The sequence below is a fragment of the Lynx rufus genome, unplaced genomic scaffold, assembly GCF_022079265.1.
Source record: "Lynx rufus isolate CCGP_SWC_20201006 ecotype Redwood Valley unplaced genomic scaffold, mLynRuf1.p SCAF_4, whole genome shotgun sequence".
Classification (NCBI taxonomy): Eukaryota; Metazoa; Chordata; class Mammalia; order Carnivora; family Felidae; genus Lynx; species Lynx rufus.
Genome location: NW_025814856.1, coordinates 16,685,928 through 16,701,597, shown reverse-complemented (window position 1 = coordinate 16,701,597; position 15,670 = coordinate 16,685,928). Strand labels below are relative to the sequence as shown.

Genomic DNA, 15,670 nt, shown 5'->3' with positions numbered 1-15,670 from the left:
TGTTGTTTTTAATGGGAATAGCCAGGGCTGGGAGGATATGGAGACAAACCACGTAAGCTCTCTGGTGGGGGTCCGTTGTCACATTCCTGGAAACCCGGCCTCGTGCTTCAGGAACCTTAAAACAGTCCCAACCTTTGACCGGGTAACTGAAGGTCTGGGCATTTTGCTTGAGAGGTCATCAGAATTGCCATGACTTCTGTTCACAAAGATATTTATTGCTGCCAGAGTTTTAATGGTGAAAAATTAGAAAAAAACAAAAAAAAACAAAAAAAAACCTTAAATGGTCCCTATCTGGCGTAGGTTAGGTTTATATAAGATCTTACAGAATGGATTATGTGGCCCCTTCTTAACATTTCCCAACTTTTATGGGGAAAATGCTTATAACATGAATTAAACAGGAATACAAAATCATAGACACATACGTAGAAATCTGTGCTGTCAGCCATGAGGGGAAAATGCACTGAAACGAACTAAGAGGAAAACACCAAAACATCATTCCAGGTTATCTCTGGGCCAGTAGTTGATGGGTGAGATTTCAGGTGGAAGAAGAGGACATTTCAGGAGATGGGGGTCCAGAAAAACCGGAGAAGAGCTGCCTGGCAGGTGCCCGGACAGGGTGGGAACATTGTGGAGCGTGTGGGAACGTTGGTTCAGTCTGGCAGGAGGTGAGTTCAGAAGCTGCAGGGGCGGCAGGATGGATGAAGCGTTCGTTTAAGCACTTGGGGAGGTGAGCCTGACCTTGAGCAGACTGAGGTAGGGCCTTACACAGGGAGAGAAGAAACTTGAACGTGGAGATTGTCAAGGGAACACAGGTTTGGCCCTGAAATATATCCTCTCTCTGAGGCAATAATATTTTGTGGTTTATTTCTCAGGTTCAGATTCAGAATAAGAAGGTGGACATCTCTAAGGTCTCCTCCAAGTGTGGGTCCAAGGCTAACATCAAGCACAAACCTGGTGAGTGCAGTCCCCTGCTTCCCCCAGGGTGCCTGGGCCTCGCCTGGGCTGGGTCTCCCCCCTGTGCTTTTGTCATTCCATAAAGATTCCTGGAGGCCGCCCCCCCATCCCCCCACCCGCCCCAGCTGGCGGAGGGGACAGTTCAGTGCAGTTCAGTGCCTGTCGGGAGGGGCGCCCCAGGCGCTAACCTCTTAGTCGCATCCGGAGGAGGGCATCCGGAGGAGCGGGTGGTAAAGGCCGCTGTCCCCACGGGCATCACCGCACCCCTATTAGCGCGCCCGGAGCCAGTGCTGGGGGCGCCGTTCGACTGCGGGCGGCGGATATTCCCAGGCAGTGACGCACCAGCTGTGAGCTCCCGCAGGACAGAGTCGTTGGGTAGCGCTGCCCAGGCCGCGGGTGAGGGTCTTGCTGCTGGGGCGGTGTGACTTCCTCCTGGCGGCGTGCTCCCGCCTCCACTGTCATCCCCTACAGCCGCGTGTTCTGGTTCTGGGTGACAGTAGACCAGGGCTAGGGCACTTCCCCTGCAGTGGCAGGCACGTGGCTGGCAGATCTGGCTCCTTGGAGGTCAGGCGCCAGGGGCCACTTAAGGTGAAGGCAAGGAACTCTCGGCAGAATGTGTTCTGTTTAAAAGGGTCAGAACAGTTTGGCCCTTAACTCACCTCATCTCCCCCCTTTAATCTGGAAAATCCACTCTTGCGCGATGCCACCTTCCCCGGTGCCGCTGACTGACCCCGAGGCTGGGTGTTTCGGCGGTGGGGAGGGGTGGGCAGGAGTGTAGGACAGCTGGCCAACTTGGCACAAAGCCGGGTGCTCTGGTTTGTGACGCGGGCTGAGGAGACGGGCCTCCAGAGGGGTGGGCCTGGGAGAGCAGGGCAGCCCCACACCCTGTGGCCACACTGTGGCCGTGAGTCCTGAACCTCGCCCTTGTGCACTGGCCGCCCGAGCGCGCTGGGCCCCGGGGCTGGTCCGGTCCGTGCCTGTCCTTTCTCAGCTCGGTGCCGGGACTACTCCCACCTCTCCTCCTTTTCCTCCACGACAGAGAAGCCTCTTTCCATTTGCCTTCTCTTCACTACAGTGTGGCTCATGCAGCAGCACACAGACCCCGCTGCCACCCTACCTCTGGCCATCGCCAGCCTGGCGGTGACTTTGGGCAAGTCACTCCTCTTGTCCAGCACCCGCTCTGGCGGCTGTAACACAAGGGTCCTGACCCTGCCGGACAGGGCGTTCCTGCACTGCACGGAAGCGGGCGCCCTGCGCCACCCAGTCAGGGGGTCGTGACGTTGGCTAGAGAACCCGAAGCAGACACCATCTCGGCGCCTTTAGAGGCTTGGCTGGAGGCTGTGCTGCGGGCCTGCGGTGGTGCTGAGGGTGCCTTTCTTCTCTGTGGAGGTGTTGCCGCTGGCCGGATGCAGACTGTCAGCCCAACTTTGAGAAGACTAGCCCTGTTTGACAAACATGTCCACTGTCCTTTCCTCCTCCTCTGTGCTCAGAGCCACGTTCCCCATTTCTGTATTGGGCACATAGCCAGTCCTCGGCCCAGCTAGGATTCCTGGTCCCACCGCCTGGCTTTGCCTGTGTGACCGGTTGTATTTTGGTACCAGGTGGAGGAGATGTCAAGATTGAAAGTCAAAAGTTGAACTTCAAGGAGAAGGCCCAGGCGAAGGTGGGATCCCTCGATAATGTGGGACACCTGCCTGCAGGAGGTGCCGTGAAGGTAGTGAGTGGGTCACCAGGGGGACACGGCTTGGGCCGGGTGGGAGGGGTTATGCAGCCGGAGTCTGGGTCCCAGGTACTGGGCGCCTGTCACCGCCCCTCAGTATCTTCAGGAGTCTTGTGTCACCCACACCATTGTGTTTTCCCAGTGTCCTTCATCAGTCCTGAGTGAGGCAGGAGAGGTAAAGAGGCCCCAACCCAGCTGCCTCTCACCTGTCCAGCTGGAGACAGAACCTCTCCTAACAGCCATGGCCCTCCTTACTTTTTGAGCCCATCTCAGCCATTTCCAAGGGGACTGTGGGCTGGGGCACAGACTCCCACAAAGCACGGTTCTCCCCAGCTACCTCATGAGGGGGTCCAGGCTCCATGCCGGGCTCCATTCTGGGCCTGCTGGGAGCAGGATGCCACATTTGCAACTCCTGGTGACACCTGCCTCTAGAGGGACTGCCATGGCCAGGGCTCAGGTGGGCAGGACTTCCCATCCTCTGGACTGGCTGGGCCTCTCCTCCCTTCCCTCCCTGTCTCCTTCCCTCCCTCCTTCCTTCCACGGCACTGTGAGACCTTTGTGTGCCAAGATGTTGTCTGTCCTTCGTTCTGTGTTGGGCGGTTGGGGGGGGGACACAGGGGGCGGCACCTTGCAGGCTTCTGTGCATGACCACAGCTGCAGCTGCTCAGGGGAAGGTGAGCCAGGGAGAGGGACACAAGAGCAGCGGCTGGGGCCTTCGCTTCTACATCTGATGCCTAGCCCAGCCTCTGTCCCCTCTTCCCTCCTTCCCTCGGTGCTCCGGTTCAAGGCCTGACTGGCTTCTGTGAATGTGTGGGGTCCTGGCTCTGTCACAGGCTCCCAGTCCACGCCTCCATACCTTTGAGGAGCCACTCCCCAGTCTGTGCTCCGGGGGCCCTAACTCGGATGTAGTCGCTAGTCCAAAGCCACATGGCAAGTACATGTAGACCAGGGTTTACACCTGCACCTTTCTGACCCCACGTCTTAAGTTCTTTTTTTTATTCACATCATCTCCCTTAATTATTTCTGGAATTGTCTTTCTGATACAGAGGCCCGTCTCCTTCACTGTTCTGATTAGAAACCACTGTAGAGTCTTCCATTGCCACCTTTTGGGTGTTCCGGGGCACGGGTGGCCTCCCACTGGCCTCCCCTCTTCTGTCCACCCCATCCTCCTCCCGCAAAGCCTTGCAGGCCCCGAAGTCTCCCTGGTCCCCCCTCCCTGGACCCCTTCCTCCCTCCTCTGTGTCCCCAGGCTCCGGAAGGGTGCCCCGCACAGAAGAGGTCTCGGTGTCTGGGGAGGGGTAGATGAGCAGGCAGGGCTCATGAGTTCCCAAGAGAGCCCCTTTAGCACCCGCTGGTGGGTGTGGTCTGGGACTCATCAGTCCGGTCCGAGGTGGTGAGCTGCACCCCTTGGGAACTGACTCCCAGCTCCCAGAGCTCCTTAACTGGCCTGCAGCACCCCCGCTTCCTGACCAATTCCAGACCTGCTGTCTAGAGAGCGTTCCCAGGGTTTTTTGCCAGTGATCAGATGTCACGGCTGTTTGGTGTCGGCCTTGCTGAGAAGCCCGCACCTCTCCCCTCAGAAAGACCGCGTGAAACCGTGCACTCCACAGAGGAGCCCCCCAGGGTGTGTCACTAGCCAGGCTGCATGCTGGGCCCGAGGCTGTGTTCTTGCCCTACACTGGACGCCCAAGCCAGGGGTCCTCTCACAGGCAGAGTAGGGATGGGGAGTACCTGGTTTAGAGTCTCCAGATGACTGTGCCTAAATCCAGTGGCCGGGGAGGGGTGGCGGGTGGGCAGGGAGGGGCTGTGTGTAAAACCCACCATCACCCATCCCACCTCCTCCCCGACTGACCCTACACTGTCTCCCCCACTGTTTCATTGTAGACTGAGGGCGGTGGCAGCGAGGCCCCTCCGTGTCCGGGCCCCCCCGCTGGGGAGGAGCTGGCCAGCCCTGAGGCAGCGCCCGAAGCTGGCGCCCCCACTTCAGCCAGTGGCCTCAGTGGCCACCCCACCCTGGCAGGGGGTGGTGACCAAAGGGAGGCCCAGACCTTGGACAGCCAGATCCAGGAGACAAGTAAGTGGCTGGGCTTGGCCTGAGGGCCAGCCGGGGGCCCTGCCACTGTTTGCAAATTGAAACTCCTTTTTTTTTTTTTTTGACTAGAGTATGGCCTAAATTTTAACCAAGCAACCTTTTATTTTCCAGGCATCTAATGATGACATTCTGGTCTCGTCTTCCGTCCCCTGTGTTCCTCCTCTTGTGTCCCTTGTTCCCCCCTCCCTTCCCTCCTCCCGTGTCACTGCAGATTGAGACCTACAGGCTGACGTTCCGGGCAAACGCCAGGGCCCGCACCGACCATGGGGCTGACATTGTCTCCCGCCCCCCCCACTTCCCTGGCGGCCCCAGCTCAGGCACCCGGGCCCTTGGCTCCCTCACCCAGGCTGCTCTATAGACCCCACACGGCTTGGGTGCTGGGCAGTCCTCTGGGCCCCCGCCCCATCCCCCTGCCTTGCTTGCCCATGGCAGTAGGCCCGCCCCCAGACCTCCTCCAGTCCCTGCCCTGGGCCCAGCTCCTTGCTTCCTTCCTGTCCCATCATTGCTCACTGCTCCGTAGACGAGGTTGGGAGGTGAATGGGGTGGGGAGGCCAACTTGGGATCTTGTGGGATCTAGGAGGGGGGGATCCAGATTCCAACCTCGTCTTTGGGTTTTTCGGACCAAACCCAAGAGAAACTGACATACGCGCCCTCCTCGCCGGGTCCACCTGGAGGGAAGAGTGGAAGTGGATGGCCACGTGGTGGCAGGGTGCTGCCCACATCCCCTGGAGCCCACTAAGCCACCGCCTCTCTCTTTGACCCCACAGTGGTGCCCACCACGCAGGTGGGGCCAGGTGCCTCTTGCTGCCCTGCCCCAAGTTAGTTAGGGGTTGGTTCTGCCTGTCCCCGCTGCTTCCTGTACCTGCCTAGCTGCTGCCACACTTCCCTTTCTCTTGTTTTATCCTTTTTTTTTTTTAGTAACCTAAAAACTGGTAGAGGAGTTTTGCAGGTTGAAGCCATGTCTAAATGAAAGTTCTCAGTAGGTGTTAAAGGAAATGGGGAGGGGACATCCTTAAGCCTCCGGCCGGGAGGTCAGGCATCGGGGGCTGCCTTGGCCTGGGCAGCTTGGGGCCCCAGAGTGTGTGGGCAGGGCGGGTGAGATGCAGGGGCTGTGGCCTGGTGAGCATAGGGCACACTAGGGGCTGGTCAGAGCGTGGACTGGTTGTTCTGGTATTTTGTGTGTATGCTGCTTTTCTTTTCTAACAAGAGGCTGGTTTTGGTATCTCTATCTGTCTCATTCCCTGGGATCTAGTGGGAGATATAAGCTCGGGGCCGGAGAAATAGGGAAGGGCTGTGGAGGTCAAAGTTCTCCAGGCTTGCAGGCCTAGGACACTAGAGCCCTCAGTGACTGGGGTGCCCCAGATGTCCAGAACTCATGTGGATGATGGGGAATCACGTATGGAAATTTAAAAATAAAAGCATGAGACAGGCCACCTCCCTTCCCTTACAGCCTGACTGGAGAGTGGGGAGAGGCAAGGCCAGCCTGTGGAGGGGTGTCCCAGCCAGGGCCGGTCTTGGGATGGCTGCAATGATGAGAAATCCCGGGAATTGTATTGACACGGAAGATTCTTATTGCACTTGTATTTTTTTTTTTTTTTTTTTGTATTAAAGTTTGCATGGTTTCTAATAAAGGATTAAAATGTAACAGTTTGTAGTGAAATGGCCGGGGAGTCTCCCAGGGCTTCTCCTCCGGAAGAGCATTTTCTGCAGTGCAGACTTGCCCCGAGGAGGTGGCCACAGACTCGGCCCCTCGTCTTCCCTGCCGCTGCTCCCGGTGACCCTTGGAGCTGAGAAGGTAGGGGCTCTTGACTTAGGTTCAGATTTGATCTCCGTGTAGAGGGAGGGCATCTGGGCCAGCAGGTTCTCCCACTTCTGAGGTAGCATTTTCCTTGGGGAGGTTTGACGCCACATCCCCAGCTCCCCAAGCACATACCGTGGGGGGGCCTGTGGAGAAAGTGTTCCCCGAGCCAAAGACAAGAATGCTTTGTGCCAAGGACATTGGGGCACCCGTGTTTTGTCAGCAGGAGGAAGCGGCAGAATGAAGTAGTAGTGCAGGGCCCGAAGGTACCTGTGCCCTTTATGTTAGTTCCAGGCCCACACGGATGCTGAGGTTGACAACTGGCTCTGGGTCCACAGGTAGGAGTAGGAGAGGTGACCCTAGTAGAGCGCTCTCTAGGTGGGCTGGAGTGGTCGTTTTTCTGAGGGGTGGTCTTGTCCCAGCTCCCTTGAAGTGTCCCCCAAGCCAGAGAAGCGAAGGCTGCCCTGACAGCTGGGGACCAGAGGCCCCTGTGAGCTGTTACTACCTGCAGCCGTTTGGGGGTGTGACATTTCTGTACTTCCGGTTTGCTTATGGCTCAGCTATTGCCTGTGTCAATCTGATTCCGTTGTACCGATTTCAAGAGTAAATAAAGCTCGTGATGTCCCACCACGCAGGCCCCGTATCTTCTGTGTGTCCTCGTTGGTCTCCGCTAGCCCGTCGCCTTGTATCGGGAGACTGATGTGTGCACCGTGCAGTCTTGACGACCGTAGCCTCTCATCTGTGAATTTGTGGATGCAACCAAGGGGAAGTCCCAGCTTGTGGCAGGGCTGCCACACAACCCGAGGCCCCTTGAGGGTTAAGGTTCAGGTGCCCTTAGCTGCCTGAGGAACTTCTCTCCCAATTCTGCTTGGGGCTGGGAGGTGGCAGCCAGATTCCACGAGGACACGCGCTGTGCACGTACCACTGGCCCGGAGAGGGAGACGTGAGTGAGTGCATGCTCAACACCTGCTGTCCCAACCCGCAAAGGCAGGGATGGCGCAAACAGGCTGCCTGCCACGTGGGCGCGGAAGCAGCTGTAGGACCAGGCAGGCCCCCGGGACGCAGGCCCCACACCAGCTAAGCCCCTCCCTCCCATGACCTCAGGCTTGCAATAAGCGGGAGTTTGGGAAGCGGGGGATGCTGGGGCCCTGAGAGAGGAGCCCCCAGCGGAGAGCAATGCTCACAAGGGATAAATAGAACTTTATTTTAAATAAACATTTGCACTCTGTACACAGCCCCAGCAGACACGGGGCTCAGTCATCGGCTGTCTTGCGCACGTCAAAGCTGCCACAGGGCCCACGCAACAGCTCCGCCAGCAGGGCGAGCAGCTGCCCGTGCTCCTGCTGCACGCCGGGCGGGAGTGCGGCCAGCTCACTGCGCAGGCTCCGCTCCACCATGCGGCCCAGGGCCCGGCGCAGCTCCCTCAGCAGCCGCACGGTGCGGGAATCCCCCTCCAGCCTCAGCAGGTCACTGTCACTCAGGGAGATGGTGGCCCGGCGCCCATCATCTGGGGGAGGGAGGAGGCGGCAGAGGGCTAGGGTGAGGCCAGGCCCCGGTGGATATAGACCGGCCCGAGCCGCAACGGGGGTGGGGGTGGGGGTGTGCCGGCACCCACCACGTATGTGGACGTCCCCGTCTGTCAGCAGCAGCACGGCCAGCGGGTGCACCTGGGAGGAGTCCCGGACGAAGACGCTGCCATTGGACTTGACGGCCATGAAGTACGTCAGCCATCGGCTCCGGAGCCGCGTGGCCTCCCTGAGGAACACAGGGCTGGGTGAGGCTGCCCTCCTAGGGAGCACGCCCACTGCTCCTCCCCTGCCCTGCCTGCCTCCCACCTGTTGATGGTCGACTTATGCAGCAAGATGTTGCCTGATTTGGTCCTGTATGTGACGCTGTTGGGCTTGAACTTGCCCTGCCGGGTCACCTTGCCCTGCCTCACCTGCAAGGATGAAAAGAAAAGACCGGCTGAGCAAGAAGCCGCGGATGAATCCGCGGAGGCCGAGGCCCCCCGGGCCCGCCCCGAGGCAGCACCTGGATGAGGTTGGGGTAGAGGCCGGCCATCAGTACGCCCTTCACCAGCTCCTCCTCCTCACTGTACTCGTTGCACTGGGCAGAAGCCAGGGTGCAGTCCGAGGGCTTTCCCACCAGGAAAGCCTCATAAATGTTCTCTGAGAACTGCTTGATGAGTCCTGGGGAGTTGGGGGCGGGTGAGCCTGCGGCCCCCGAAGCCACGAGGCTGGGGGACGACACGCTCCGTGGTGCCTCAGCCAGGGGGGTGTGGGCCGGGAGGGGCTAGAGACGGGGTGAAGCCCACTGACCGTGGATGAAGCGCAGGCTGGGTGCGTACAGCAGGTTCTCCTCCAGGTAGTTCTCCCGGGAGCTGCGGTCCTGCCAGCGCAGCACCTCCTCCCAGCCGGCCACGGCCCGCACGAAGGCCAGGTGGTCGCTGCCACTGTCGTGGCTCAACAGCGCCTTCACCTGGGAGGCAGTGGGAGGGCGTGCGGGGGTCACAGGGGGAGGGCTGGCGGTGGCCGCCTCGGGACAGAAGGTGGGGGTGGGCCGAGAGGAGGAGCAAAGGGCCACGGGACGGGGCTGGGTCTGACCTTGTCCACCTCCGCCCGGTTCTGCAGGCTACTGCTGAAGGGGTCCCGGGTGAGGCAGGAAACGACCACCAGCAGCGGGTGCAGGCAGCGGAAGATGGCAGCCAGCACTATGGCCTTGGCCAGCCGGGGGTCGGTGGAGATATGGGCCAGGCGCTGCCCCAGGGTGGTCAGGTACTCCCGCTGGTCCAGCACTCCTGCAACAGTTCGGCATCAGGATCGCCCGTGAGAGCCATGCCGTGACCCCCGCCGGGCTGGCCCCGCCACACTCACCGATCTCCTGGAGCAAGATCACGGCCTCATCCACTGCCTTAATGTTCGGACTGTCCACAGCCTTGGAAAGGAATTCCACTGCCTGCAGCAAGAACCGGCCAGAGCCTGCCATGAGCCCGAGTCCCGCCCACGCCTGACCACGTACAGCCCATGCCCAGCCCCGCCTCCGGCGCACCGTCTTCTCGGGCATGTGGATTTTGGCTTGTAGCACCAGGTTCTCAAGGGGCGTGCGCAGAATCTCCGGCACTTGGAAAGGGACCATTTTCTCCAGCCGGCTCCGTGGGAATAGGTGGTAGGCAAAGCCTGACTGGCAGCGGCCTGCCCGGCCCCGGCGCTGGATCACATTGGCTCGTGACACCCACACAGTCTCCAGGCAGGACACCTGGGGGAGGGGGTGGGTGAGCGGCGACACAGATGCCAACGCGCCTTCCTCAGTGCTCCCCCACGTCTGGCCTTCACCTCACTTAACCCCTCAATGGCCCCCCCCCCCCCCCCCACAACAGGGACACCGAGAGCCCATGAGTGTGGCTTCTTCCAGACACACAGGGCAGCTCCAAGGCCCATCTGGGCTGGGGGCCACCCGGAACTTGTCGTTCTTCCCCCAGGGGCTGGCTAGGCCCAGGAGATGGGTGCCACCTTGGTCTTCAGGTCATAGCGTTCCTCCTTGTGCAGACCGCTGTCCACCACGTGCACAATGTCATTGACTGTAATTGAGGTCTCCGCGATATTGGTGGCCAAGACGATCTTGCGCACCCCAACTGGCGGCTGCTGAAATATGGCCTTCTGGTCCATCATGGGGATGTTGGAGTGCACTGGTGGGCAGCAAGAACACGCTGGTTATGGGCACTGCTCCTGCTCCCTGTGATGAGGGCACAGGGCAAGGATTTTGACCCCATTTTGATGAAACTGAGGCCCAGATCAAGAATATGCCCAGTAAAAGTAGAAAAACAAAATTAGGGCAGCCTGGTCAGAAACCCAGGCCCCTCGAATCCCCGTTGGGTCAGTCCCCAGGACAGAGGGCAAGACTGGTGTGTGAGGGCAGAAGGCCTCACGTGCATGCTCTCACCTGGCAGGATCAGGTACTTGCTCTCGTGCATGCCCAGGGCCTCCTGGAGGCGTTGCTGCACTCCTTTGATCTCCTGCCACCCAGGCAGGAAGCAGAGGATCCCACCTGTAAAGGGGCCCTGCAGGCATGAGCTGTCACTCTCCGGCAGGTGGAGGTCAGGGTGGGGCCGGGGCAGAGGGGAAAGCACCCACCTGGTTCCCCTCGGGCATCAATGTGCAGAACCAGGTCCGTCACGAGGTCCAAGTCAAGTGCACATTCATCCTCAGACTAGGTTGGGGGAAGACAGGCCACAGTCACAGCCCCAGGGAAGGACACAGTCACTCTGTGACTCAGTGAGGCCCAGGCACTCAACCTGTCACCTCCAACCCTCACCACACCCTTGCCCAGAAGCCCCCCTCCTGCCGCCCCCCCAATCATTTCATTTCTATCAAGGAAGCAAGCTCGGGAGCATTAACTCACCCTAGGCCACCAAGCCACAGGGACAGGGAGGAGGGGAATCCAGAGGGAAGGCCGGGGAGGGCTGGGGCAGGCACGTCCCCTCACCTCGTGGTGCCGGTGCCGGTGCGGGTACTGGTGCTTGCCCAGCTTGGCCAGAATGTCCTCCAGGTAGTGCTCCTTGACGGGGTACATGAAGCCTGGCACCTTGATGACAGGGCAGCCACCAAAGTAGCGGGAGAAGCGCTCGTTATCGCCCGTGGCGCTCATGAGCACCAGCCGCAGGGCCGGGTTGAGCCGCTGCAGGCCCTTGAGCAAAATAAGCAGGAAGTCTGTATTCACGTCCCGCTCATGGACCTCGTCCACGATGACATGGCTCACGCCTTCCAGGCTGGGGTTGCTCTGCAGCTTCCGCAGCAGGATGCCCACGGTGCAGAAGAGCAAGGCCCCACCTCGGGCCGGGGGCTTGCTTTCCAACCGCACCTGGAAGCCCACGTTCCGGCGCAGAGAGGGGCCCAGTTCGTGGCTGACCCGCTGTGCCACCGACACAGCGGAGATGCGGCGCGGCTGGGTGATGATCACATTGCAGCGGGCACCACGGCCCTCGGTCACATAGCGCTCTAGCAGCAGCTGGGGGATGCGTGTGGTCTTTCCACAGCCCGTGTCCCCAGAGATGACCACCACCGGGTGCTGCTCAATGGCATTGAGGATTGTGTCCCGATGCGGGTCCACAGGGAGCTGGGGGGCCTCCTGCCAGACTGGCCCTCGCCGCCGCCACAGCTCCAGCAAGTTCTGGCTCAGACGGACCTCCTCTGCTTCTGACAGGGGCACGTAGGGCTTGCCTGTGATAGGGTCACTCAGGGGCCCCGAGTCCTTGCCCAAGGGCAAGACGTCATCACTCTGCAGCCGGAGTTCTGGGGTGATCCATGAACTATCCACAGGGTACTGCAGGATGGGAGAAGCAAGCAAAATGATGAGACAGATACCTTCTTCCTCCTTCACTCACAAGCCCTGCCACACAATTCACCTGGGCCAGATGCCATGGCCCAGCCCGCTGGCCGGCGAACTCAGTACACGACTGCCCAAGGACTCTCGTGGGCAGGACTGGGCTACTCAGGGCATGGGTGCTCCCACACTCCAACCTCCTCAGGGAAAACGGGGAGTCACTCCTGCCGGTTGCAGGTAGAGACCCAGTGCAGGGAAGACTGAGGTGGGGGTGGGGGGCGGGTTGCAGAAGGGGTTCTCCTGGTTCTCTTACATGGTTCAGGAAGGTTTCTATCTTGCGGAGGATGGGCTCAGGCACCTGGATGGTACACGGCCGGCGCTGGGTCTCACCCAGCTCACGCAAGGAGGCCAGGTTATACATGGCGTGGGTGAGCGGCTCGTTGTTGCGGTCCACCAGGCCCAGGCTCTGCAGAGGGGGAAGGGGGGACACTACAGGTTGATCTACGCCTCTGCCTCTCCAGAACGGGCCCAGACAGGCTCAGAAGCTTGAGAGAAATTATGCAGAGCAACCTCTTTCCTAAGAGATTTTGCTTTTAAGTGGATGTTGTGCAGAAAAGAGGAATTCCAGGAAAATGTAACTCTTCACCCCTGCCCCAAAACTAGTAAAAATCAATTCAAGAAAAGTAAGACTGGACCTGCCCGAGAGGAATACCCCTCAGAAAGTTCTCCTTGAGCAGCCAGGGTCCCCACAACAGCCCAATCTCACCTCTATAAATTCCCAACATGGACATCTCAGCCAGGCAGGCCAGGCCCTTAATGACCCCATCACGACCTCACGAGCACCCTCTGTGTTCACTGCCTCCAAAGCACACCCCACACCCCCGCGACCTTTCCATTCCAGCTGCCGCCCCACCCCGTCTCCACAACACCCTTTCTATCTGTGACCCCTTTACATGAATGTACACAGAATTTCTTGGAAATGTCTACTCATAGAATTCAATAAACACTGCATCTTATTTTCCTACATGTCTAAAGCCACCTCATCAGACATAAAACAAGGCATCCCAACACTTCAGGCAAGTGTGCAAAACCAGTCTTTTTCCCTAGTCTCGTGTTCCTGTCACCTGTAACACCAGGATTCTACTCGCCCTCTGAAGCTCAGATCAAATACTCCCTCCTTCAAGCCTGCCCCCACAGGGCCTGATCCCTTTCCTCTGGCCTCCCGTCAGGTCTCAAAAACAAGGATCTAGTCCCTGGACCAACTCGGCCACCTCACTCCAGGAAAGGCCTGAGAGTTTACCTGTGGCCTCTGACAAGCGGCCGGCAGCGGGAGCACCGCTGCCAACAGGGGGCCGGCTCCTTTCCGAGACAGGGCTGTCCCATGCCGAGAGCCTCCTGATCCTCAGTACCTGTGTCTGTCAAGTTAAAATTCAGACCTCTGCAAAGTTCTACCGATTAGCCCCGGTTTGGTCTCCTGAGCCACAGGCATTTGTATCTCTCCCTCTCCTATTCTCTGGGCTCTCATTCGAAAACGTGGTTCCCAGAGCCGAACACACACCAACGGTATATCTGACCAGAGCAAAGCAGGCCCTCCTTGCTCTCTTCCTCTGCAAACTAAACCTGTACTGGGGTACCTGGTGGCTCAGTCCGTTAAGCGTCCAAATGCAGCTCAAGTCATGATCTCGCGGTTCGGGAGTTCAAGCCCCACGTCAGGCTCTGTGCTGACAGCTCAGAGCCTGGAGCCTGCTTCAGATTCTGTGTCTCCCGCTCTCTCTGCCCCTCCCCCACTCATGCTCTGTCTCTCTCAAAAATAAACATTTTTTAAAAATTAAAAACAAAAACAAAAAAACCTAAACCTGTACTGATGTGGGTTCAGATCCCCCACTTCTCCAGCAGGCATGGTAGCGATGGCTCCCACTGCTGGGCACAGCTGGCCTCCGAGGCCTCTCCAAGGGAACTGCCCACTGGAGGCCCCACTGTGCACACCTTGGGGTTAAATGAATCTCCAATCTCCATCCCACATAAACATCTTATTACTCATTTCGCCCACAAAGCCCAGATAACTAAGATCTCTCTAGACGCCAAGCCTGCTGCTCGGCACAGCACCATTCCTCCTGCTTTTTGCTGTTCACAGCAACAGGCATGTCCCCTCCCGGCTTCACCCGGCTTTGGGCAACAACACCAAAAAGGCTGAGCTCGCAGGCAAAGCACCTTCTGAGAGAGTGAGGGATTCCTAGAAACAGCAGTCATGTGGTCAGAGAAGCAAGGCTCGGACACCAGATGCTATTGTGCTCAGGCTTTCAAAGGCCTAGTGTGGTGGGTTTCATTTCCTGGAGACTTGGGCCAATTTGCCAAGGGTAGGGGAGCTCTAAGATCTCCCATGCCTCACACCACGGACCCGCCTGGACTCACCTTCAGTTTCTTGCAGGCCAGGGCTGCTGCCTTATTCTCAGCCTCCGCTTTGCGGCGCCCTTTGGCGACAAAGGTCATAGGACAGGGCCAAAGCAGAGTGAGGGTAGACAGCTTGGTCTTGGTGCCCACGGTATGAAACTGCATGAGGTTCTACGTGGAAGGCAAGAGAGATGATTATGGAAAGACAGAGAATGCATCCTCAGAATGCCAAGGAACCCAGTCATGGAATTAACCCCCATCTTAGCAGGTGCCAAACATCAGCCACGTGAGATGGGCCAACGTACAGGCAGAAGGAAGCCCCTCTAGGGCTGCAGATCCCTAGGCCTGGGCTGGCTTCTCTGGCCATCCTATGGTTTCAGAGAAGAAGACAGCCTCTGGACAATGCCGCCACCCACCCTCCTAGCCTAGTGTGCTCTCAGCACCTTTGAAGACAACAGGGAGGGTGGCAGCTGTGGGGTGAGCAGTCGGCATGAGCCAGAACCAGGCACATCCTGGGGGTGCGTGAAGGCCTTACCCCTGGAGAGAAGCTGTGCTTACTGAAGCCCTGAGCCCGGCCACAGAGATGAAATTCATGCCTCGGCAAGACAGCGCCACACACACCCCACTCCTCCCAGCCACCCTGGACCAAGCTTGGGTCTCCGGCTCCCGCGGCACCAGCCCACCCGGAGCTCCTACACCGATGTCTATTCCGTCCTGGCTGCTTCACACTCCTCACAGGCCAAGAACCCCAGACCCGTGACTGGCCTAGGTACGGGCTGAAGGTACAGGTATCCTCCACCATCACACATAACCAAGCCAGCTCCCCACCCCACACACTCCAGGATACCCAACTCACCTTAGCTGTGGAGGACGATGTTGCTATCTGAATCACTTTGGCCAGAAGGTTCTTGGGAAGTGGAAACTGGGTCAGAGCCCTAATAGCACTGTCGTCGTCTGTCATTTCAAAGGAACCCCCCCTGGGAGGACCAAAAGTTTAGGTGAAAAAGCTCTATCTCTTCCCAGGCCAAGTTCCCCTCAGGCTCTGAGGCCCACGGGGGTAGGACACTGCAGTGGTGCAACAGGCAGCAAGGAGGCATGGAAAAGATGGCAGGCCAGGCATCTTCGCTCAGCATGTGATCCTCTCAGAAACACAGCATGACTGACGCTCCCTCAGTTTCCCCAAACGGATAATTGAGGACAGGGGGCAGGGGCCCAGGGGCAGAGTAGTGGCTGGGACTTGGAGGGACCCAAGTGTGAGCTGGACGGAGGGTCCACGCTGCCGTTTTGCATGAGCCCAGCCACGCCGTACAAGACCGCTTTCCCCAGGAACGGCAGATGTACCAATGAACAATGGGACTCACAGGCTGAGGTGAAGCGGGGGCCCTCCCATCTCCGA

The 15,670-nt window shown here is 58.9% G+C and overlaps 2 protein-coding genes across 16 annotated transcripts in view; one reads left to right on the top strand and one right to left on the bottom strand.

Annotated features, from left to right (window-relative positions):
- Positions 1–7,194, top strand: part of MAP4 (microtubule associated protein 4) — a 195,467-nt gene extending 188,273 nt beyond the window's left edge. For 9 of the 10 annotated variants that reach the window (XM_047095989.1, XM_047095990.1, XM_047095988.1 and 6 more), the window contains 4 exons: positions 873–954; positions 2,556–2,668; positions 4,559–4,748; positions 4,878–7,194. In XM_047095989.1, coding sequence (XP_046951945.1) covers positions 873–954; positions 2,556–2,668; positions 4,559–4,748; positions 4,878–4,885 — 393 coding nt within the window. In that variant the 3' untranslated portion in view covers positions 4,886–7,194. The remainder of the gene's footprint in view (positions 1–872; positions 955–2,555; positions 2,669–4,558; positions 4,749–4,877) is intronic. The other variant, XM_047095987.1, reaches the window with a different exon arrangement.
- A 550-nt stretch (positions 7,195–7,744) lies between these two features.
- DHX30 (DExH-box helicase 30) overlaps positions 7,745–15,670 on the bottom strand; it is a 29,822-nt gene continuing 21,896 nt past the window's right edge. For all 6 annotated transcript variants that reach the window (XM_047095996.1, XM_047095998.1, XM_047095997.1 and 3 more), the window contains 15 exons: positions 15,131–15,251; positions 14,296–14,445; positions 12,197–12,349; positions 11,047–11,883; positions 10,695–10,770; positions 10,504–10,608; positions 10,074–10,249; positions 9,613–9,819; positions 9,438–9,519; positions 9,168–9,361; positions 8,883–9,042; positions 8,596–8,753; positions 8,400–8,503; positions 8,180–8,319; positions 7,745–8,071 (listed from right to left, as the gene is read on the bottom strand). In XM_047095996.1, the coding sequence (XP_046951952.1) occupies positions 7,818–8,071; positions 8,180–8,319; positions 8,400–8,503; positions 8,596–8,753; positions 8,883–9,042; positions 9,168–9,361; positions 9,438–9,519; positions 9,613–9,819; positions 10,074–10,249; positions 10,504–10,608; positions 10,695–10,770; positions 11,047–11,883; positions 12,197–12,349; positions 14,296–14,445; positions 15,131–15,251 (2,917 nt within the window). In that variant the 3' untranslated portion in view covers positions 7,745–7,817. The remainder of the gene's footprint in view (positions 8,072–8,179; positions 8,320–8,399; positions 8,504–8,595; positions 8,754–8,882; positions 9,043–9,167; positions 9,362–9,437; positions 9,520–9,612; positions 9,820–10,073; positions 10,250–10,503; positions 10,609–10,694; positions 10,771–11,046; positions 11,884–12,196; positions 12,350–14,295; positions 14,446–15,130; positions 15,252–15,670) is intronic.